This window comes from Alexandromys fortis, unplaced genomic scaffold (assembly GCF_014885135.2).
Source record: "Alexandromys fortis isolate MF-2015 unplaced genomic scaffold, M_Fortis_MF-2015_v1.1 scaffold_152, whole genome shotgun sequence".
In the NCBI taxonomy this organism is placed as follows: Eukaryota; Metazoa; Chordata; class Mammalia; order Rodentia; family Cricetidae; genus Alexandromys; species Alexandromys fortis.
The window spans coordinates 3,181,699-3,206,247 of record NW_026068045.1 but is presented as its reverse complement, the minus strand read 5'-3'; the positions used below and the strand labels follow the sequence as shown (position 1 = coordinate 3,206,247).

The following is a 24,549-nucleotide window of genomic DNA, read 5'->3' as shown; positions in this document are numbered from 1 at the left end:
GGGTACCCCAGCCATTATATTTATTTGGGAAGCTGGGCATAGAGGCCCCCATGGGTTGTATTCCGCCCGAGGGACGTCACTAAATCACTGGGCATTTGTTCATCCTTCTCATAATGGGAATGGAATTCCAGATTTCTTGAGACCCTTCACCTGCTGGACAGCCCCTAAATTGTTGTGCAAAGTGATGTCACAAACAAGAGACTGCTTTTCCACGATTCTTAAAATTTAGCCACCTCTGGTGTTGTGGAAAGACACCATAGTAAAAGGCGATTTTGTTAACGTTTTTTGTCTTTTTGCCTTTGACTCGCTGTGATTATTAATTGGAGAAATCCCTTTTTGTCTCCACCTCCCATATTCTGCGTTGGGGATATTTGATGTGATTGCTGGGAGGGGATGTGGGTCAGTTTGACAACCAGCATTACTAGATATTAAAACATTTTGGATGTGTATCTGTTGATAAAACTGTGTTGTGGTCCTACACCGTTGTTTTTAATAGATTATCCCAATGATTGTTTCTGTTGAGAATGGGAGACACCGCTGTCGTGTAAAATAGTGACTAAGGGCCAAATGTACTGCTCCCCGCCCCCAAGTGTTTCTAACTCCCGGAGGCTCCTTATTAGAGTGAAGGTGGTTGGGGAATGGGACACAAGTCTTTGCAACTAAGCATCTAGGGATTAGTTGCTCTGTTAGAGGTGGTAAGCCTAACCCATCCCAGTCCAACTTTAGAATGTCTGAACTGTTTCTCAAATTAGATTGTAAGCTCCCTGAGAGCAGCAACTAAGTCACAATGCTTTTGTATTTCTTGAAGTATTGGACACATAGTAGATACTCAATAAATAATTATTGTTTATTTTTTTCAGTAAAAATTTCTCTGGCTATTTTTTCAAGTAGCTGGCTTTCAAAATATAGTCAAGGGCACTTCTTTGTTGAACCCTGTACTTGTTCCTGTAGCGTTCTCTTGGTTTCCAATACTTCTTTCTCATCCTATTTCCCTTAAGTACTTTTTTTTTTTTTTTTTTTTTTAGGAGTTAACAAACATGGTCATTCACTCCCACTGTGTAACTCTGGGTAATTTGTCTTTGTTTGCTATTAAAAAGCTATTAATTCTGTGCCCTTAAGTGGTCTGCCCAGATGATTTACTTTTGACCTGTTGCTCATTGTTACTAATAAGGAGGTAAAATATTCTTAGTTTCACATTTCGGTGTATTACCAAAGAGGGAAATGAAAATTAAAAGCAAGAATGATGAGGATTTTTTTCCTGCTTAGTTACGTATTTTTTAGTATGACTTTGTAATATAGTTCCATCTAGCTTGTAATGTGCAGTGGTTTATAAAGCTAGTCTTACAGCTTGTATTTATGGTGTAATTCTCAAAAATTGATACTATACACGGAGTAGAATTCATTCAACATTTTTAAGCTACAGGAGTAGGTTGGCATTATCTTACAGCCAATTTTAAAATATGATAGTTAAAAAGCCCTATGTTGATGATAAGGAATGTAGTAGAAGTCTTTGTACTTGATCACATAAAAAACAAATATCTGCAATCTATTGACACTACTTGGTGAAGGATTATCCTCATGAAAGTCCTCTTTCTCTGTGTTATCCAAGAAGTAGGTGAAGTTCATGTTCCTATTATCAAGTCTTTGCATATTTCTTTAGAACTTTCATGACTTCAAAATCTAGTGTCATCTAGGCAGCCTGAAATTACCCTGAGTAGTGTTTTCGCTAGTGAAAAAAATGTAGAGCAGGAAAGTATAAATTTGTCTCCTTTCGAAAGGAATAAAACAATGAAAAGTAACCTGATTTTGAGCCCTCTATCATGGTGATGAATGTTTTCTTTGTTTACTCAAAGCAGCCGCTGAGATTACATTATAAAACTATGAACAAAGGGAACTTGAATTTAGTAGAATACTTAACTTGATAGAAACGACAGAAACTTATGTCTAGTTTTGGGAAGGTTCTTGTGTTCTATGTTTCTTTAAAGAGTGAGATGATTTTGCAAATAGTAACTCAAAAGTCATTTCCTAGAAGCCCTTTCTAATAAAACTTGGTGATAGGTGCATTTGATTGGGGGCAGATTTGGGATTCTCTTTGTATTAAGGTGAATGGTGGAGAGTAATTGCCATTCTGTTTACTTGAAAGTGTACGGAGACCAACTGAAGTGGCTGCAAAGGCATGTGTTGGAATTATCTAGAAAATGAATTCTGGGTAGTCAGTAGGACTAACAAACACATGCCCTAGTAGAGTCATGAAGAGCTGAAACTGGAAAGAAAAGGCTAGTTATGAATTTGACTTTTCCCAAGTAGTAGAAGTCACACATAACAGTTGTAGGGCAGGTAAGGCTATGGCTTTTAATGTATGCTGGGTATATTGTTTTTCTCCTAGCTCCCTGTTAACGGTTATAAACCAAGGTCCTTAACTGAGTCATGCCCACAGCTCCTAAAATATTTTAAATTGTAATTACTTTGACTTATAGACTAACCTAGAAGGCTTCCCCTTCTTTTCTTCCTCCCTCCCTTTTCCTCCTTCCTTCCCTCGCTCGGTTTCTCCCTTCCTCCCACCCTTCCTTCTTGTCTGTCTTGTCTTTTGTGACAGGATCTTACTGTGTTGCCCAGGCTGGCCTCAAATTTGCAATCCTCTCTGGTCAGCTTTCCAAGTGCTGGGATTACAGGTATGTACTGTGCCCAACTCCTGGAAGGCATTTATTTTCTAGGGTTCGTTAATTATCTTTTTTTTTTTTTTTTGTCAAAGACACTTTAGTTACTTTCATATGTATGGAAAGCTTTTTAATATTGATGATGTTTTTGCTAATTTGTAAGATAACAGTAACCAAATTATGTTCTTATTATCTTTTTAAAAATAGTGACACAGGCCAGCACATGGGAGGCAGAGACAGGAGGATTGCCTTGAGTTTGAGGCCAGGCAAGGCTACATAGTGAGACTGTCTTCGAACAAACATTACACATGCTTTATATACATTTTTGGATTCAGGATTTGTTGATCTAATCTTAGACCTTAGTATGCAAAGCATATGTTTTATCACTGAGGCACACAAAAAAAAATGGATTAACAGCCATATTTAAACAACATAAAATGTCTCAGTGGTACTCACCTGTAGTTACAGCACTTGGAAAGTAAAGATTAGGTTTTCAAGGTCAGCATTGCTACATTGTGTTTGAGACCAGATCAAACTAAAACCAAAAATGTATCTCAAGAAGGGGAATCTTGAGTTGAGAATGTAGCTGAGTGGTAGAGAGCTTGCCTAGCATATAAAAAGGCCTGATTCTGATTTCTCAGCACCAATAGAACTGAAATTCAGAGTGGGTTTAAAAAAAAAGTGAATTTCCTTGGTTTGTTCCTTTGAGAGAAATAAAGTGATTGGTGGTAAAGTTCTGATAAAACAGAATTTTACATTTTACCTACATTTAACCATCTCTTTTTTTCTTCTTCAGTATTCTTCCTTGTAAATACTGTTATTTGTATATACTGTAAATGATGACGTCGGTGGGCACTAACCGAGCCCGGGGAAACTGGGAACAACCTCAAAACCAAAACCAGACACAGCACAAGCAGCGGCCACAGGTAATGAACCCAAGGATGTGAGTCCCTGAATACTAGCTAGCTGTTGGTTTCCATGAAATTAGCATCATTCTGTACTCCGGACTGGTTTTTCGACACAGGGTTTCTCTGTAATAGCCCTAGCTGTCCTGGAACTAGTTCTTGTAGACCAGACTGGCCTCGAACTCACAGAGATCTTCCTGCCTCTGCCTCCCGAGTTCTGGGATTAAAGGCGTGCACCACCACTGCCCAGCCAATACCTTTTACCTCAAAGATTTTGACTTATGCTCTTATTTTCTCCTAAGGTCTTGAGACCCTACCTGAGTTTTCCTTTTCCATGAGAAGCTAGGACTTTCACTATAACCTTCTAAATTAACAAATGAGACACCATAGAGCAGTGGGGTTTTTGTTTTGTTTTTAGTAATTTACTTTTATTTCATTTGCATTGTTATTTTGCCTGCATATATGTCTGTGTGAGAGTGTCAGATCTTGGAATTAGAGATAGTTGTGAGCTGCCATGTTGTGGGGACCTAACCATAAAAATATTCATTGCTATTTCATAACTAATTTTGCTGCTGTTATGAATTGTAATGTAAATATCTGATATGCAAGATATCTGCTATTCAACCACTGTGAAAGGTCGGTCATTCCATACCCAAAGAGGCAGGACCCATAGGTTGAGAACCACTACCATAGAACATAGTCTCAGAAAAATAAATTAACCTTGGGTATTAAGTTTGATTTAGATGTGCTATAAATCACAAAATCCATAATTAGTGTTATGTGTGTTGGTACCAATGTGAGTTAATTACTTAAATTGAGCTATTTTCCAAATATATTGAATACATAAGACTAGATTGAAGGTTTCTCCATATGTTCCTTGACTTTCTTTTTTCCCCTGTCCCTTTTCTGTTTCCTGGCTTTCTTCCAGTCTTGCTATGTAGCCTTGACTGTCTATGTATTCCAGGGACCTCAAACTTGGAATCTCTTGTGTCTCAGCTTAGACATGTGCCGTCATCACGATCTGCTCCCTCTTTTCTCTAAATAAATAAATAAACTCCTTTTATTTTATTTTTTTCTCCTTTTTTTCTTTTTCAGAGGCTGGGTTTCTCTGTGTTGCCCTGTGTGGCCTTGAATTGACGGAGGCAGGCAGATCTCTGAGTTTGAGGCCCTCCTAGTCTACAAGAGTTTTAGGACTGCTAGGACTGTTACACAGAGAAGCCCTACTTCAAAAAACAACGATAAAAAAGCTGGGTAGTTGTGGTACACACTTTTAATCTCAGCACTTGGGAGGAGAGGCAGGTGGATCTCAATGAGTTTGAGGCTAGCGTGGCTTACCAAGCGAATTCCAGGACAGCTAGGGCTGTTACACAGAGAAACCCTGTCTTGAAAAACCAAAAAATAAAAAATTAGAGTAGAAAAGAGAAACCCAAATACTTTAATGTGAATTAATGTCCAGGTATTTCAAAGTGGTAATGTAATTTCAAGATGAAATCCCCTCAAACTATGAAACATTGTTAAAATTCATTGCCTTTCGAGTTATAAAATAGTACTTCACTCTGTATTTGCCATTCTTTTTAAGTATCTTAAACATTACTTTATTATTTTGGTTTTTTTAGGTAGGGTTCTCTATCCTGGCTGTCCTGGAATACACTTTGTAGACTAGGCTGGCCATAGTCTCAGATCAGACTGTTTCTGCCTCCTGAGTGCTGGGATTAAAGGTGTGCACCCTCACTGATCTTTGTTTAGTTTTTTGTTTTTGGAGATAGGGTTTCTCATTTGTAGACTAGGCTGGTCTTGAACTCATCGAGGTGGCCTGCCTCTTCCTCTCAAGTATGGGATTAAAGGTGTATGTCACTACTACCCTGCCTTGTTTAATTTTTTATGTAAGTTTTTGTGGTGCTGAGAATTGATCCTACAGCTTTGAGTAGTCTGGGTGAAGAGATTCATTGGACTGTCTCCCTAGCCTTGTTTTTATTTACTGTTTTTGAAATTTTGATACAGGATCTCATAAAGTTGTCTAGACTGGCCTTGAACTCATTTTGTAGTCCAGGTCAGCCCTGAGCTCTTATTTTCTTGCCTTCACCTCTCAAGTAACTGGGATTACAGACTTGAATCAACAGACCACCTTTTTTTTGCAGGGGAATTTGCATTGCTGAGGATTGAACCCAGAGCTACCAGTTGAAACTAGCTACTTGCTAGGCAAGTGCTTTACTGCCGAGCTACATCTACAGTTTACTGCTTTTTGGCGGGGTGTGGGGAGGTTTGAGACAGGGTTTCTCAGTGTTTACAGTTCTAACTGTCCTGGAATTCAATCTGTAGACCAGGCTGGCCTCAAACTCACAGAGATCCAACTGCCTCTGCCTCTGGGATTAAAGATGTGCTACCACTGCCTGGCTCTTTTATTTTATTTCATTTCCGTTTCTTTTATTATAAGAAAAAAGAAACTAGGATGCTAGAGAGTAAAAATTTACTACTTAGGTCCCTCTTAGTTAATTTCTTTTTTTTTTTTTTTTTAGTTTTTCGAGACAGGGTTTCTCTGTAGCTTTGGAGCCTGTCCTGGCACTAGCTCTTGTAGACCAGGCTGGCCTCGAACTCCCAGAGATCCGCCTGCCTCTGCCTCCCAAGTGCTGGGATTAAAGGTGTGCGCCACCACCGCCTGGCCTCTTAGTTAATTTCTTATCTCTTAATTAAAGTTTCTTGATTCTGTCTCATTTCCTAGGCTACTGCAGAGCAAATTCGGCTTGCACAGATGATTTCGGACCATAATGATGCTGACTTTGAGGAGAAGGTGAAACAAGTAAGTATCCAACTAGTTTTCTTTAAGCTAAGAAAATATCAGAATGGAAGTAGTATTAAATGTCATTGATGCTTACATTGAATAAGTGTATATACATTGAGTATAATTATCCTGGGTAGGGAGATGGCTCAGTGAGGAAAGTGCTTGAGAACCAGGCTTTATAGGAGCACACATCTGTAATCCCAGTGCTTTACTGTGAGATGGGAAATGGAGACAGGAAAATCTGAGCTTTTTATACAGTGGTGAACAACCAAAGACAGGCTGTCTGAAGATGGAAATGTAGGACTGACACTAAGGCTGTCCTCTAACCTCCACATATGGACTGTGAGGAACACATTCCTGCTACATACATAGAAATTTAAGTACATATGCACACACGGAAAAATAATTACATTCAGTGTTAGCTTAGACCATTAAATAATTGTTTTCATTGCTTATATACTGCATCCCTTTTAATAATTAATCTTGTCCAAAATGTTTTATCTTAACAGTTTTATTCTGTGTGTGTGTTCTGATACACACAGAATCTTGTGAATACTAAATTGAATCTATGAATTCAATTTAGAAAATAATATCTAGAACAGAAGCTTGTATGTTATAGCTTGATTCTCCATTTGATGTTTAATTACTTTGAATATTTTTTACCTCGTCCCTAAGCCACGAGAGTTAAATTTTTGCTTTTTATAACATTTGGATATGTTTGTAGGTTTCATGTTATGGTACTCAGTGTGGAGGCAATATGATAATTTGTGGGGGTTGGTTTTCTCTTCCTATCTGTAGGTCCTAGGGATTGAACTCCAGTTGTCTGACTTAGTTGGAAGTACCCTTACCTGCTTAGCCATCTCTTAGACCTTAAAAGTTTTTCTTTTGAAAGTATAATTATGTTTTATGTATGTTAATCTTGTTTCTTTAAATTGTAGCTGATGTCTCCTTCCTTCATATGGTTTCTTTTATGGAGTATAACTTGCTTATGGTTACTGATTTTTCTCTTTCAGTTGATTGATATCACAGGCAAAAACCAGGATGAATGTGTGATTGCTTTACATGACTGCAATGGAGATGTCAATAGAGCCATCAATGTTCTTCTGGAAGGAAATCCAGATACGGTAGAGTGCTAATAAAGTGTTTAGAGGGGGGTCCTGGGTTGGGAATCTAGTAATTCTAAAAACATCCAGTGGGCAGATGATCTTAAACCAACATATCTTTTTGCTGAATAGAATAAGAAACTTCCATGGAGATTGTGGTAGATTACAAATATTATACTTTCTATATACATATCCTCTTCATGAGAATCATAGGAAAGCAAGTGAAGTCTGGAATAAGTTGTTCATTCTACAAGACTGATTTCAAGGCTTATAAGGCTTGTGTTACTTTGAATTAGATGTATTACTTACAGTCTTGATTACTAATCATGGAAGATTTCTGTTTATTTTAGTTGCTGATAGTCACAAATTGCTAGAATCTAAATAGAGGACAAGCATCGCTTGTGTTGGAATTTAGACAAACTGCTCTCATATCTCCTTCCCACCTAATAAGACTTTTTCTTTTTGTGTTTGTCATGTTTTTAACAACAGAACACTATCACATTTGTGATATTGCTACAGCACTAGAGAACTTTTATGTGAGAAGATCATTTTGAAACATTTTCACTACATTGGTCTTACATTGAGGATTTTTGATTGGGATAGATTTTATCCCTTAATATATCAATTACAGATGTTCATTTGTTTTTCTGAGATAGGGTTTCTCTGTATTCCTGGTTGTCCTGGAACTCATTCTGTAGACCAGGCTGGCCTTGAACTCAGAGATCCACCTGCCTCTGCCTCTAGAATGCTGGGATTAAAGGTGTGCATCACCACTACCCGACTCAACTGTTTAAAGATATCAACTGTCAGCAAGCCACTACAAAATTATTAGTTTCTTTGGATAAAAGCAAGTAGTGGGAAATGGGTTTACTTTTATTTTTAATTTTTACTTACTGTCTCACAATTTTTTTACATATAGTATATTTGATCATATTTCCCCCATTAGCCTTTCTTATCTTCTTCTGCCTCCTGCCAAATTTCTTTCCAACATGTCTTGCTCCTATTTTACTGCTTGTGTGTGTACCTTTAATTAGACTTGGGTGTGTGAAAATGGGTTGGGAGTTGCTTACTTGAGCAAGGGTAATTTTTCAGTGCTACATCACTGAGTAATATGATTCCCCCTCTTCCAGCAACCATTAACTGCCTTTATCTCCTTAGGCAGGGGTGGGGCCTTTTGAGCCCTTCTCCCATCCATGATGGAATGTTGATGGACCTAGTCTTGTGCCAAGTCACCACTGCTGATAGGAGTTAATGGTTACTTGCCATGTCATATCCAGAAGATGCTTTTCACAGCACTCCGTCCTATCCTCTTTGGCTTTTACATTCTTTCAGCCATGTTCTGACATGCTCCCTCAGTCTTGGGAGGGGTGCTGTAGATACCCTACTTGGGCTGAGTATTCAGCATTTACTTATTCTCACCACTGTGATCAATTAATGAGTCTATCAAATATTGCTCACAACAAAAAGAAAAAATTTTAGAGCTTAATGTGATGCATGCTTTAATTCCAGCACTGGGTAGACAGGCAGACAGGTATCTGTAGGTTCTAGGCCAGTTTGGTCTACATTGTGAGTTCAAAAATAGCTAGGGCTGGGGCTGGAGAGATGGCTCTATGGTTAAGAGCATTGCCTGCTTTTCCAAAGGTCCTGAGTTCAATTCCCAGCAACCACATGGTAGCTCACAACCATCTGTAATGAGGTCTGGTGCCCTCTTCTGGCCCACAGGCACACATGCAGACAGAATATTATATACATAATAAATTAAAAAAAATACCTAGGAGCCAGGCGATGGTGGCGTTACGCCTTTAATCCCAGTGTCTAAAGATGATCAGAGTAGTAATGAGTAGTTCTTTTTCCTTACAGAACTCAAGTCTGGTGCCCGAAATTAATAGATACACAGATTTCTTTTTTTCGAGACAGGGTTTCTCTTGTGTAGCCCTGGATGTTCTGGAACTCACAATGTAGACCAGTCTGGCCTTGAACTCAGAGCTCTGCCTTCACCTGCCTCCTGAGTTCTGGGATTAAAGGTGTGGGCCACTACTGCCCCGCTCAAAATTTCTTAAGCTGTTGATCCTGAGAAAATAATTGTACCAGCTTTCACCTCTGGTGTACTACTTGTAGTCCATATCGATCAGTCACGAGTGCTCTACCTTTCTTTAGCATTCCTGGGAGATGGTTGGGAAGAAGAAAGGAGTCTCAGGACAGAAGGATGGTGGACAAACTGAATCAAATGAAGAAGGAAAAGAAAATCGAGACCGTGACAGAGACTATAGTCGGCGACGTGGTGGGCCACCAAGACGAGGGAGAGGTGCCAGCCGTGGACGAGAGTGTATGCATGGGGCTTTATCAAAACCAGCTGTGGGTCAGTAATGTCTAGACTCCAGGGATGTGTCAGGCCCCTGCTAGTCAGGACCCTGGAACTGTTATGTCACCTGTTTGCTTTTCTTGCCACCCATCTGTTAAGGTCTTGACATCTTTTGCTGTAGCCTTTCCTATAACAGTCACTAATACATCCCTAAAAAACCATGTAGTCATTAGTAAAGTTACTTGACTCAGCTCTCTGTGTGTCTCATCACTATTTCTTTAGTAACCTTCATGTTCCATCCTACCAAGTCATGCTCTCTTAGTTCTGTCTCCTTGACACTGTATTCAGTATTATGTATATATCAATATAAAGTGTGTATCTTCATTGACCTTGTTCTGGCTGTGTATGTTTTATATTTCAGTTCGGGGCCAGGAAAATGGATTGGATGGCACCAAGAGTGGAGGACCTTCTGGCAGAGGCACAGACAGAGGCAGAAGAGGCCGTGGCCGAGGCAGAGGTGACAGTTTGGTGGGGAGGTGATAAATAGGCATTTACCTTAGTATGGTTAACAGGCAGATATGTACTAGTGTATATATTTGTGCTGGGTAGGATGGGAAAGAAAGTAGTTAGTCTTGCTATGTAATACACTTGTTTGAAGATTCAGCAGTGTGTATGAGCATATTGTGTGTGTGTTTGTTGGTGGATGGGGAACCAGAGGTCAACCTTAAGTGACAGTGTTCCCCAAGTACTTTTTATTTTCTAGTTTTTCATTTTTTTAGTGTTATTCTATTTATATATTTTTATTTTTTTATATTTTATTTATTATGTATACAATATTCTGTCTGCATATATGCCTACAGGCCAGAAGAGGGCACTAGACCTCATTACAGATGGTTGTGAGCCACCATGTGGTTGCTGGGAATTGAACTCAGGACCTTTGGAGGAGTAGGCAATGCCCTTAACCTCTGAGTCATCTCTCCAGCCCTATTTATTGTTTTTAAATGAGCTATGCAGTTTTCCCTACTCCCTTCACTCTCTTCCCTCTCCTCTTACACTCTCCCTTCTGCTCCCCACACTCCCAATTTACTCAGGAGGTCTTGTCTTTTAGGCCTTTATTAAACCTTTCTCCCCCCCTCCCCAAGAAAGATTATATTTGCATGATGATAAACAGTGCGTTCAGGGATTCTAAATTTCTTTTTTCACTCTGCTTCTTTCTCCTACCCATTTCTTTGACTCTGTTCAAAGTTTCTGAGAGATGACTAAAGGGTTTTTTGTTTGTTTTTCTGTTTTTTTATTTTGCTTGTATATGCTGAGCAAGAACTCTAACCTTGAGTTATAACCACAGTAGAGGGCGTCAGATCTAGATTTACAATTACAGACTGATAGGAACTACTGTAGGTTCTGGAAACCAAACCCAGATCTTCTATAAAGGCAGGAAGCACTCTTAACCACTGAACAATTTCCATTTAATGTTAAAAGTAGCATTATTTTGTCTTTATTTACTTGTTTTTTCGAGGCAGGATTTCTCTGTATCTTTGAATTTACTTTGTAGATCAAGCTGGTCTTGAACTCAAGAGATCTGTCTGCCTTTCCCTCCTGAGTGCTGAGATTAAAGGCATGCACCATCAGTGCCTGGCCTTCAAAGTACCATTGTAACCAATCCATAAATTTTAAATGAATGATTATTTATTTATTTAGGATAGTGTTGAAAAAGTGACTTAAAATGCATATGGCTTTAAGACCTTTTTTCCTTGTGGCTGGGAACTGCTGGTAAATGTCACTCCATTACTTCCCAGCTCAAGGTCTGCCCCACCATCTTACCCCATGTTAAGTAATATAAAATCATTTAATTACATTTTTATTTATTTTGTGTGCATATATGTGTGACACATAGGTGAATGGCTGAGGAACTCTCTTTCCACAATTGAGTCCTGAGGATTAAATGCAACTCATTAGATTTGGCAACAAATATTTCTACTCCATTGAGCCATCTCACTATTCCTGTTTGTTTGTTTTGTTTTTTTTTTCGAACATGGGTTCTCTTTAGTTTTGGAGCCTGTCCTAGAACTATCTCTTGTAGACCAGGCTGGCCTCAAAGTCACAGAGATCCACCTACTTCTGCCTTCCCAGTGCTGGATTAAAGACGTGAGCCACCACCACCCAACCTTTTTCTGGTTTTAAGACTTGTGTTCTCTAGTAAGTTTTTACTTTTTTTTTTTTTTTTGTTTGTTTGTTTGTTTTTGAGACTAGGTCTCACTATGCAGTCCCTGGCTATATAGACCAGGCTGGGGCCTGAAACGCACAGAGATTAACCTGTTTCTGCTTCCTGAGTGTTAGAACTGCAGATGGTGTGCTACCATGCCTTGATACGTTCAGACTTTTAATGCCCTTTACTAAGTAATTATTGTAATAGCTTAGGCAGACTTACCAATTATTCCACTCCAATTATATCAACACAGTTGACTTGGTTGTTAAAGATGAAACAAATTATTATGGACCATAAACTATTCTTAACACATTTCAGAAATACCACATTAAAGAAATAAGGAGACATAGTGCTGGTAAGGAAAGAAAAATTAAAATTCTTAAAAGAAAAAGAAAAGCCCCTCAGCTTTTTATCAGTAAGCATCAGAAATGCTTCCTGTAAAAAGTCAAAAAAAAAAAAACAAAACAAAACCAAAACTGGTGTTGAAGAGTGTTTGCTGTTCTTGCATAGTGTAACATGGAGGCTGCTTTTTTTTTGTCCTGGCCACCCAGCCCCAAAATAATTACACAGAAACTAAACTGTATTCATTAAATCACTGCTTGGTCCATTAGCTCTCACTTTTTTTTTTTTTTTTTTGAGACAGGGTTTCTCCGTAGCTTTTGGTTCCTGTCCTGGAACTAGCTCTTGTAGACCAGGCTGGCCTCTAACTCACAGAGATCCGCCTGCCTCTGCCTCCCAAGTGCTGGGATTAAAGGTGTGCGCCACCACCGCCCGACTATTAGCTCTCGCTTCTTAATGGCTAACTCTTACATCTTAATTTAACCCATTTCTATTAATCTGTATATCACCACGAGGTCATGGTCTACCAGCAAAGTTTCAGCGCATTTACTTCCTGCCACAGATCCATGGTGTCTCTTGTCTCTGCCTTCTTCCTCCCAGCATTCCATTTAGTTTTCCTCTCCTAGCTCTGTTTTTCTATAGCTCTACTTTAGGCCCAAAACCTTTATTCATTAGCCAATCAAAGAAACACATAGAAGAACCTCCCACACCACCAGAGAACTTGGGTTCTGGTCCCAGCATCCACTTAGTACCTCACAACCATTTGTAACTCCTGTTTTAGGAGATCTCATGCTTGCTTTGACCTTCTCAAGCTCTTCTCGCACATGCGTGATGCACATATAAAAACTTTGGAATGGTGTTCCATTTACATGTTCAGTCCTGGCAAGACTGTATGTATATAGTGAGACCATGTTTCTGAAGAATAATCAAATAAAAATAAATATTTTTTTTTAAGCAGTCAAAAAAGTCACCTGGATGGTTGGTCATTTGGCTTAATGGCAAGGCTGGCCTAGCATGCATTGGGTTTGATACCTTGCACTGAGTTTGACTAAATTCACATTCATGGATAAGCATGGCAGTCTGCTTATTTTACCAGATTTTGACCAAAACACCACCACCACCACCACTGGGTCAGAGGGGGTTTCAAAATTGCTTCTCTAAGGTCTTCAGTGCTGTTGTCAGCCACCTCTGGCCATTTTTTTCTGAATAACATCAATTATGTTATCTGTTAATGAGACATTGTAGGAGAAAATTTGCACAAAAACCAATGAACAAACAGAAAACCAAAACAACTTTGGGTTCAAGATTAATTTCAAAACTTGTAAAGATGATACACTTTTGTTACATATGTTCTGAGTTTGGCTCTAGTAAGCTTTGGTAGAAAGCTCTGGTTTTAATTGGCCTCTTTCTCCCTTTTGTTTCTCTTCACTTACTGTTGCTTCATCTTAAACAGTCCTACTTTGTATTTTGGGTGAATTTTCTACTTTTTGAAAAGTTTGCAAAGTTATTTGGGAAATTGTTCTCTATGTACACTTCACAACATATGCACACAGCATCTATTTATTCTTAGTGCTTCATTGATAATGGAGAGTCCACAAAAGACTCAAGGTGGTGGGTGATTAGCACTGTTTCTCATCTCTCCTGTACATTCAGACCCACTGATTCAGAATTGTCAGTTGCAATTTCATAAACCCAGTTTAGGAACAGCTCCTATCAGCCAAAAGTGACACAGAATTTTTCTTGCTTTCTTGCTGGACCAATCGAAGCACCTTGGTCTTTTTTTTGTTGTTGTTGAAGCAGGTTTTCATTGGCCTGGAGCTCACTAGTAGTCTGTTTGACTGGTCAGTGAATCCCAGGGATCCATCAGATTGAGGTTCTTATGCGTGGATGTCAAACACTTTGCTAGGTCTCCCTAGCCTAAGACTCAGCAGTCAAAGACTTTTAAGCAGCAAATAAACAGCTGTTGACAGTAATAATTGTCCCGGTTTAAATTAACTAGTGTGTTCCATAGGACTGAATGAAAGAAAATTTGGTAGCAATCACTTGCTTTTTTTGTTTCTGGGCTGGTTAGGTGTTCAGTATCAACTTTTAAAATATGCCTATTTTTTCTGCAGGTAGCTCTGGTAGGAGAGGGGGAAGGTTTTCTGCTCAAGGAATGGGGTAAGTTTCATTGATTTCTAATTTTTCACCCTAAGAATCTTAGCCAAAATGAGATCAGAATGTTTGTAGACTTGCTTTTTGAAGAGAGCTCTGCTTTCTTACTAACCTGAGCTGGCTTTAAGCTCACAGTCCTCTTTGCCTCAGCCTCCCAAATGGTGGTATTATAGAGATGTACTATGATACCTGGTTGATTTGTAGATGAATAAAAAAGTGTAGATTTGTGCTCTTTTCTCAGATTCAGGCATTTACCAGCTGTATATAGATAGCTTAGCTTTGTTATTTTGCATTGGCTGATAAGAAAAACAAGCAAGTGAGATTATAGAAAGGACAGTGAAGTAACTCCTCATCTCCCTTAGGAAGCAAATAGTTTTTTTTTTTTTTGGTTTTTCGAGACAGGGTTTCTCTGTAGCTTTGGTGACCATCCCGGAACTAGCTCTTGTAGACCAGGCTGGCCTCGAACTCCCAAAGATTCGCCTGTCTCTGCCTCCCGAGTGCTGGGATTAAAGGCGTGCGCCACCACCGCCCGGCTGGAAGCAAATAGTTTTATTCTGATTGTTTTATTTGAGTTAACATTTGTTGAATCTGCTAATGCAGTTAGAAATTCAAAAGCTTTCTTTTTTCCCCCAGAACCTTTAACCCAGCTGATTACGCAGAGCCAACCAATACTGATGATAACTATGGCAATAGTAGTGGCAATACATGGAACAACACTGGCCACTTTGAACCAGATGATGGAACAAGTGAGTGACTTTTCTGTCTTTGGGATTTTTTGGCATGGTGCTGTGGATTCAAAAATCAGGGGCTGTGCATAATGGGTAAATGCTCTACCATGAAGATGTACTCAGTCCTGGAAATAACTTTATTTGAATCATTTCTGTTATCTTATTTTAAGGTTATACTTAGATTTAAAGGCAGAGAGCACCCAGACAGTGGTGGTACACACCCCTTTAATTACAGCACTTTAGAGGCAGGAGCAGGTAGATCTCTTGAGTTTAAGGCCAGCCTGGTCCACATAATGATTACCAGCACAGCCAGGGATGAACAGAGAAACCGTGTCTCAAAAGGCAAAATAGAAAAAACAAGACCAAAAAACTCGAAGTGTAATTTTTAAGACCTGAAATAGAGATGATGATATAGGGATGAAGAGTTATATAAATGTTAATGTCTATATTTTTGCTTAGCCATGGTTTTGTTAACATATCTTGATTACTGTTTTATGAAGTAACCAGCATGGTGTTGTGCTTCCTCTTCCCCCTTATTATTGTTTTGTTTTTAACATACTTGCAAGCTGGCCTGGAACTCATTTTTTTGATTTCGCTTCCTAAGTGCTGGCATGATAGAGGTGTGTCAGTCATTACACCTGACCTGATATCAGTCCTCGCTTAAGAAATTTTGTGCATTTTGTTATTGACAAGACTAGATCTCCTGCTATAAACTGTGTAACTGAGGATGCTTTGAATGAACTCCTGGTCTTCCTGCCTCCACCTGTCCAGGAATTATATATAGGTGCATACACTATAACTGGCTTTAAAAGAGACTTTATCATCACCATCTTAATGATAAAGCTTAAGACTGAAAAAGAGATTATGAATTTACTTGTATTTGAATTCAGAACTATTTGACTCTAAAACCTTATATTCTTTGCATTATTTCATATGGCTACTTCTATCTCTGAATGTATTTCCTTTAGTGTTCTTTATTAGAGTAGTTTCATCTTTTGTGTATAATTAAACCAATTAAGTTACTTATTGTCAAGATCAACAGGACTCAGAATCAAAGTCAACACTATTGATTTGTTTTCTGATAATAAAATAGAAATATTTCCTTATTTCCCCTAAGGTTTTATTTATTTGTTTTTTGTTTTTTGAGACATGTTCTCCATGTAGCCTTGGCTGTCCTGGCACTCACCCTATAGACCAGTCTCATTTCACAGAGATCTGCCTGTCTCTGCCTCCAGAGTGCTAGGATTAAAAGTGTGTACCACAATATCCAGTTTGGAATGTCCTTTTTTTTTTTAATTTTCATTTTTTCATGTATCTTAGTATCATATCTAGAAGAGTACTTCTAGTTTTCCATTAAGTGGTCACTTGTTAGAGTATTTATAGGATTTGAATAAAACCACATTTTCTGGCTGACTTTTGTACCTCATCTAGGTATCATGTAAATGTTTAATGATATGTTTAGGCTTATGGGATACACCAAGTTATGTTCAATGGCAAAAGACAATGTGCTGTTTAATGAGAGCAGCTCCAGAATCTTTAAGAATGTCTTAGCTTTTGTTTTGTTTGATATCTTCATGGTGCTGGGGATTGAACCAGTGGAGTGTGCGTGCTCAACAAGAGCATTGTCCTTGGCCTCTCGAGTGCCTTCTCTTTTTTTTTAATGTCATCTAACTTTTCCTGTCTGAGCTGACACACGGGAGCTTGTTTTTTTCCTGTTTATAAAAAGGTCCGGCCGTGTGATGGTGGCACACGCCATTAGTCCTAGCATTCGGGAGGAAGAGGCAAGTAGATCTCTTGAGTTCGAGGCCAGCCTGGTCTACAAATTGAGTTCCAGGAAACCCTGTCTCAAAAAGAAAAAAAAAAAAAAAAAAAGAGGTCTCGGTTTAACAGGGGCCTGAAATTTGTTTGTTGACATGTTACCATTAAAATTTTAAAATTTTACCATGTGTGTGTATATGTGTGTACACACATACATATATGCATATACATATATAAATATATAAATGTTTTGAGTGTTTTGTTTGTATGTATGTATGTACAGTATGTGTGTTTTTTTGCCTGTAGAGTCCAGAAAATGGTGTTAGTTAGATCTCTTAGAACTGGAGATTGGATAGTTATTTACTGCTATGTGGGTGCTGGAAATTGAAACTTGTTCCTCTGGAAGAGGCCAGTGTTCTTAGTCATGGAGGCATCTTCCAGACTTTCAAAAAGTTTTAATATTTACCATGGGTCTTGAAGGCAAAGTTGAGGTACTGAAAAATTGTGGTCATCTTATTAGGTTTTCCTATCAATTGGCTATAAAATGATGTTTTCACTTAATACATTGTATAGACTTTAGACTTGTTCTTTATTCATTTATTAGTTTTGTAGAGCCACTGGTAGCTGTCTCAATAGAATAAAACATTACTCGTTTTTAGTTATAGTGTATTCTTGAATATTTAGCTTTTTAATCTTGGGAAGAAGAGATAGTGGAAATGAAGTGACTGTCTTTTAGTTTAGAATAGAAAACTTAAGAGAGGTGTGTGTGTGTGTGTGTGTGTGTGTGTGTGTGTGTGTGTGTGTGTATATGTATCAGGGACGGGGGTGAGGAAGAAATGATTCCCAGTCATTATCCATAAGTATCTTTAACTAAGAATCTGGTTAGTAAACAAGGACTGTTGTAATGATTAGAAAAGATCAGATATTTGAAGTCTGGAGTCATAAATCTAGAATGAAATGATCGGTGATGCCACTGTCATCTTGGTGCAAAGAACTGGTGGTAGCTTCATAAGCTCCTTTTGTCAACTTCATGATGTGACATACCTTTATGCATGATCTCTTTTATGTTTTCATAGAACAAACTTCAAATTCCTTTTTTAATTTAAGAAATAATTCAAATCTACCCTTAAAATATCCACAGGTACAATGGGAATTATGTATTGGGGGCAGATGTTCTCATTCACAAGCAAAATTTCACTGGTTGTTTTTCTTTTCTTTTCTTTTTTGTTTCAGGACTTGATTTCATTGGGGTTGAGGGGTCAAATTATCCCCGAAAATTTGAGACTGCTCCTGGTATGATACATCCAGGCGCCTAATTGCCCCGGATATTTTTATAGATTTTTATGAACTGAAATATCTGTGGATATGTCATTTTTCTGTCTTTCTGCCTTTTTCTTTCATTTTCTGTGCCCACTTTTCCCTCCCCAAAATATATTTGTTTCGTAAATATTTGGCATTTACATTGCCTGAGCTTTGTCCTGTGAGAATGTAAACTTGAATCTTTGTAGAACATTTCATCTTGCTGTTCCTGGCTTCCTTATCCATGATTATACTTCCAGTACAAGAAAGCATCAAGCACTAGTTTTTGTATGTTTCCTATCACATCAATTAACCAGAGTGTAGAAAGAAAATTCTTGCACAAATCATCTAGTTTAGGCAACTTTTTAGTCAGGATTACGTTAAGTGCTAACTCCTTTGGGTTAGCACAGGTGTCAATGAGGAGAAAGAAAAGAACCCCCAAGTGAGAGGATATGATTTGTGATTTGTATTTCTCTGTAGTGCTTTGAAATTTTTAGTTTTTTTTTTCTTCCGGTGTCATTACTTTTTTCCTTTTTTTCCCCCCTTAATAAGGTGGGATTTTACTGTGTAGACTAGATTGACCTCAAAACTTGTGTGCATACACATTTTGTCTGTCTGCATGTGTAAATGTGTGCACATGAAGCCCGGAGGTCACTGTTGGGTTCTTCATTCTGTCGCTGTCCAGCAAGCTCTAGTAATTTTTTTTTGCCTCCCTGCTACAGCATTAGTCTCATGCTTGGTTTTGTTTTTGTGATGTTAAGCAAATCATCTCCCATTGAGCCAAATGCCAACTCTGTACCCAACTTCTATGTGGTTGTTGAGAATTGAACTCAGGTTCTCATGCTTGCATAGAGACTTTATCATCTTTCCTTGCCTCATACTGTCCAGTTTTGGATGTTCTTGCATCACCGTCCGTGTACTGGGAGGAGGCATACTCAACTATTTGTTAATTATTTCTTATTTTTAGCTTGAAATTTTTTATTTTATTGAGACAGGGTCTTACTGTGCAGCTTGGGCTGGCCTGGAATTTGCTATGTAGAATAGACTGCCCTAGAACTTAAAAAGATTCTCAACCTCCTGACTTGTGATATTAAAGGAATTTGCCATCATGTCCAGCAATTATTTGTTAGTTCTTGTAGAACCTTTCTTTAGATAGGCTTCAAGACTTACTCTATATATTTTGAGTTCTAGAGTTAAAAAAGAAAAGAGTAAGTTCTAGTTTCTGGTACAGATATATTCTTACATTAGTCTTTTAGTAGAAGGGAAGAATCCTATTTTTCAAAAATGTCATATTTTTTTCTCATTATATGTGAGACAAAAATTCTGAGGATAAGGAGTGTTAGAGAATGTATAACGCTCTTGCTTTTCAAACATGAGAACTGGCGTTTGGATCCCCAGCACCCACGTCAAAATCAGGCAGATGTAGAGGCCTGCATATAACCCAGAACTTGAGAGGAGGAGGTGGGATCCCCAGTGCAAGTTTAAGCTGGACTACCCAACATGCTCAGCTTCTGGTCGAGCTAGAAACCCTGCCTTAGTAAAAACATAGTGATAGGGAAAGATACATGAAATCAACTTCTAGCTTCCACATTCATCTGAACACCTACCAGCAGAAACGTGTTTGCACATGTGAACATAGACACAATGCACACATACACACACACACCAAAACACAACAAAGGTGCCAGGTAAAGTATACAGAAGTGGGTTGATTGTACATAGAAATTTTCAGTGTACACTTTCAGCTTAAAATAAGAGGAAAATGTGCAATGACCTTGGCAGGTCAAATTCTATAGTCTCTACAAGTAGGATTAGAACAGTAACTGATATACGTGTTTGATTTAATTTTGTCTTTTATCTCCCAAAGAAGCAAGTCTATGTAGAGTTCCCTAGAGTTATCTGGTTTAAACCAGTAATATGGCTTAAGAACTTGACTTGTGATGACTGAGCTGTTGTTGTTCATTTCTAGTAGCAGATAGGTCTTTTTGTGTGTCTTATGTTCAGCTTTCAAACCTACTCATTCCCCTTTCACTACACGTATGTCAACCTTTTATAGTTCTCTACCATTGGTATTATTTCTCTTTAGATTACCTTGGTTTTTGTTGTTATTTGTTTGTTTTATACAAAATAAGTAGATGTAGCTTGCATGTTCTGGTTTGGATTAGTTGCAACCATCTCATTAAACGGCCACTAAGACAAAGCTGAGGTCCTTAAAGATACTGCATGGCATGCTGAGTCTTGTGGGATGGAGGTAGGAAAGGGTCTTAGATGTGTGTATGTATGTATGTGTATTTATAGTGTGTTCTTTTATCTGTTTCTTCAACTCCTGTTGCAGCTCTGTAACCCAACTGAAAGTGGCTATGAAATAATCATAATCTTATTAAAGCCCTTTTTATTTGGTGTTTCTATGTAGTCTTTCCCTACTTCTGAAGTCAACAAATTCTATCTGATTACTAAATTCTAATCATACTATTGCTTGTCAAAATGTTAATGTAGTAGTGTTGTCTGAACATGTTTTATAATGACACTTAAATTTATTTTGCCTTTTTTTTTTTTTTAAATTCCTAGGTGCATGGAGAACTGCAACAGAAGAGTGGGGAACTGAAGATTGGAATGAAGATGTAGGTATTCCTGGTCTGTGCCTTACCTAATATGTTCTATCCCTAAGTCATGTTTAGGGATAGAAAATGGATGTGATTCTACTTTGTAAAATGCACTTCTAAGATTCTGACCTAAAACTTTTACATCCAAAATAGTGTTCTGAGCCAGAACATTTCACATATGTTATATGAAGGAGACTGGGCATGGACAGGACTCTGGAACCACACTATGGAAAGGGCAAGTTCAGGTGTGTAAGTCCAATACCTGATTCTCAGATTGACCCAGGAAGATAGAGTGGTTGGGTAGGGTACCAACAATGGAATTAGGACTGGGAACAAGCTAAGTGGTAGAATGCTTGACTAGTATGTGTGAAATCTTGCATTCAAATCCCATCACTGCAAAAAATTGTTTTTAGTTAGGCAGATAGTAGGGGTAGTACATTGACTAACAGCTGCTGATGGCATACAACCTACTTGAAGTTGTATTATTTGTTATTAAGTCCTATAATGAATTGGCAACAAATAGAGATTTATGTTATCTAAGCCTCAAGCATTCAGTCTGTTCATTGACCATGAGACTCTAATTCTGCAATTGAAATGACTATCCAGTTAACTTTTTGCCAGCTTGACTCAACTTGGAAAACTCGCAGATGATTGGTTTGTAAAGAATTTTCATTAGTGTTACCTAAGTAAACGAATTTTATGTTTTCTGGTCACAGTCAAACTTTTACTTGGAAATTGTTTTCAGTGATTATGGATAAACTTATTTTAGTATTTTAAATCTGCTTCCCTTTATATTGGTAGGTAAGGTAGCTTTGTCAGATTATTTTGATTGTCAGTCTTAGGTTCCTAAAAATTCCAGTGTTAACAGCATCAAAGGTTAATGATTTTTCTTTTTTGTTTTGAGTCAAGGTTTCTCTGTGTAGCCATGGCTGGCCTTGAACTCAGAGACTCAGAGATCCACCTTCTTCTGCCTCCCAAGTGCTTGGATTAAAGGCGTGTGCCACCACTGCCTGGATGGATGGATGGATATATATAATTTTTTTTTTGTTATTTTTTTTAAGGCAGACCTTCAATGTAAACCAGGCTCTCCCAGAACTCACAGAGATCTACCTGTCTTTATAGCTGTGCTAATCTGCTCTGTGAATATGAACAAGTTCTATTTTCTAAAATTTGGTTATGTTAGTAAGAGTTATATTTGGGAAACAGTGGGTTTTCTGTTTATTAGAGATTTAAAATCAGGAATCCAAATAAACCTAAGTCAACTCTTAGAAGGAAGAGTCAGCCCCTGTAATTGATTACCTAATTATAGTCTTCAGAAGTCTAATATAGTCAGTGCAAAAGTTGAATATAATTAAAATTCCTGAAAAGATATTTCTTGACCAACACTTGGACCTGAACTCTTAATAGCCAGCAATTAATCTTATTTCTTTCTTCGTCTTGGTCATGCTTTTCCTTTCAATGAGAGAGAGAAAATGGTGGAAGATAAATGTCCTTTGGGTAGAGGTAGGAATTGGGATTTGTAATGAAAAAAATAAAAAGAAATTTTCTCAATATATTTTACTAGCACAGAGATCCTTCCTGTGAGTTGAGTATGTGTATGATGTGACTATGTCTTAATTGCATTTCTTTATTCTGTTCTTTGCTTGGTTAAAGCTGTCAAGTAGACTTGATATCAATTCATTCAGGATTCCTTAGGGTAGATAGTCTTTTCGTACAGTTTTTCCCTTTTTCTTGGTGTTGAATTTACATTACCTGCGGCAAATTTCTGTCTTTAACCTTTCTGACACCAGAAGTAACTGATTACTCTCTTTCCAGCTTTCTGAAACCAAGATCTTTACTGCCTCTAATGTGTCTTCAGTACCTCTGCCTGCGGAGAATGTGACAATCACTGCTGGTCAGAGGCAAGTGTGTAGTAAAATTGAGTATCTTTTTAAAAACACATAGGTTCCTTTTGTTGGATTTAAGAGATTTTAGTGTACTAAATAGAAGTTCATGTGCTGTAGTATCAAACTTGGTTCATCCCTAAAATAGTTAATTTTATCTTTACATGTGTGTGCCACATATGTGGGTGTTTATGGAGGCCAGAAGGGGGTGCCAGATCTCCCTTACAGTTGAAGATATAATTAGTTTTGAGCTGTAAGATACAGGTGCAGTGAACTGAACTTGAGTCCTAAAAAAGCATCAACTGCTTTTACTTAACCACTGAGCCATCTTTATAGTCGCCAACCTAAAATAGTTCTTCAATTACATAGATCAGTCAGTCTTATAACCAGCTTTGAGTATGTAACTTGTTTCAAAATAAACCAGGGAAAGAAGAGTTAAGAAAATTTTTAATGTAATTTTGAATTTTGCAGCAATATTTAGTAGCTTACAATAATTCTCTTTACTCAGGTCATTAAGAACAGTTCAAGCTCTGTATTTGTGGGTTCTTCATCTGTGTAGTCAACTAACCATAGTTTCAAAATACTGAGATGGCTGGGCAGGGAGGTGCATGCCTTTAATCCAGCCCTTGGGAGGCAGAGGCAGGTGAATCTCTGAGTTTGAGGGCAAACTAGTTTACAGAGTGAGTTCCAGGACAGCCAGGGCTACACAGAGAAACCTTGTCTCCAGAAAGAAAAAGAGAAATGAAAAAGAGCCATATCTGCATTGAACATATGCACACTTCATTAGACATTATAAGTAATCTAAAAATGACTCAAATTGTTAGAGAGCTGTGTGGTGGTACTTGTCTTTAATTCCAGTGCTTGGGAGGCAGAGGCAGGCAGAGTTCTGAGTTAGAGGACTGCCTGGTCCACAGAGCTGTCTCCAAAACAGCAACGATAAACAAAAAAGTTTAACAGGACTGGAGAGAGAGATGGCTCATTGGTTAAAAGCTCTTGAGGGCTTGTTCACAACCTATTCTCCAGTTCCAGGGTTTCTGAAGCACTCTTCTGGCTTCTGTGGGCACTGGTTATGCATGTTGTACACAAACATAAAGAGAGAGGGATAAGAGGAATAGAATGTTGGGAATGTCATCAAAAGAAATAATACTGTATTTTTTTCTGTAACCAAATGCATGTTATTATTCCCAACAATTGTGCAAATCTGTGATACTTGTTCAGTGTTCAGGAGTTTTAGTTTGTAACTAGCCAGTTTATATAGACCAAAAAGCTTGAGGTCTCTGCCCTTTAAGACTGACCTACCTTTGAACCTCAGTAGTCTACTTGCCAGTTACAAACTCAGGTTCCCATGATCTTCCTCAGGTTTGATAATTCACTGTCACGACTCAATTCAGTAAAATGTTTTACTTATTCACTATTTTATTACAATCTCAGAAATAGCCAAATGGAGAAATACTATACAGGGCAGTGAAAGACAGAATGAATGTGTAAGCATGTTTGTGTATGTGTCTAGTGGTACAAACAAGCATCTCTTCAGACTTCTAGAAACTCTCTAAATCTATTTTTGAGTTTTTAATAGATGCTTAACTAATTTAAGTAGAATTTGCTATGCCATTGGCCATTGGTATTTTAATTTATAGTTCATTCTCCTCCCTAGGACATGGATAGAACTTGAATAAGCTGAATATTCTGTCTTTCAATTTTAGTTTTCTAGTGGTCATACTTATCCTTACATTATCCTGGGTCACTACTTGAGCATAAACTCAGGTGCTGTTGAAAGAAGCTTCTTGGATAGTGTCTTGAGAGTTTTTTCTTTTCTTTCTTCTTCTTCTTCTT

General features: G+C 38.0%; 1 protein-coding gene across 23 annotated transcripts in view; it reads left to right on the top strand.

The window, feature by feature from the left end:
* The window catches only part of Ubap2l (ubiquitin associated protein 2 like), a 55,649-nt gene that overhangs the window by 837 nt on the left and 30,263 nt on the right, over positions 1-24,549 (top strand). For 9 of the 23 annotated variants that reach the window (XM_050166298.1, XM_050166297.1, XM_050166294.1 and 6 more), the window contains exons 2-10: positions 3,454-3,583; positions 6,282-6,359; positions 7,355-7,465; positions 9,602-9,770; positions 10,168-10,263; positions 14,406-14,451; positions 15,079-15,191; positions 20,799-20,851; positions 22,649-22,734. In XM_050166298.1, the coding sequence (XP_050022255.1) occupies positions 3,494-3,583; positions 6,282-6,359; positions 7,355-7,465; positions 9,602-9,770; positions 10,168-10,263; positions 14,406-14,451; positions 15,079-15,191; positions 20,799-20,851; positions 22,649-22,734 (842 nt within the window). In that variant the 5' untranslated portion in view covers positions 3,454-3,493. Of the gene's footprint in view, positions 1-3,453; positions 3,584-6,281; positions 6,360-7,354; positions 7,466-9,601; positions 9,804-10,167; positions 10,264-14,405; positions 14,452-15,078; positions 15,192-18,164; positions 18,225-20,798; positions 20,852-22,648; positions 22,735-24,549 lie in introns of all 23 variants that reach the window. The other 14 variants (XM_050166288.1, XM_050166281.1, XM_050166280.1 and 11 more) reach the window with 3 other exon arrangements.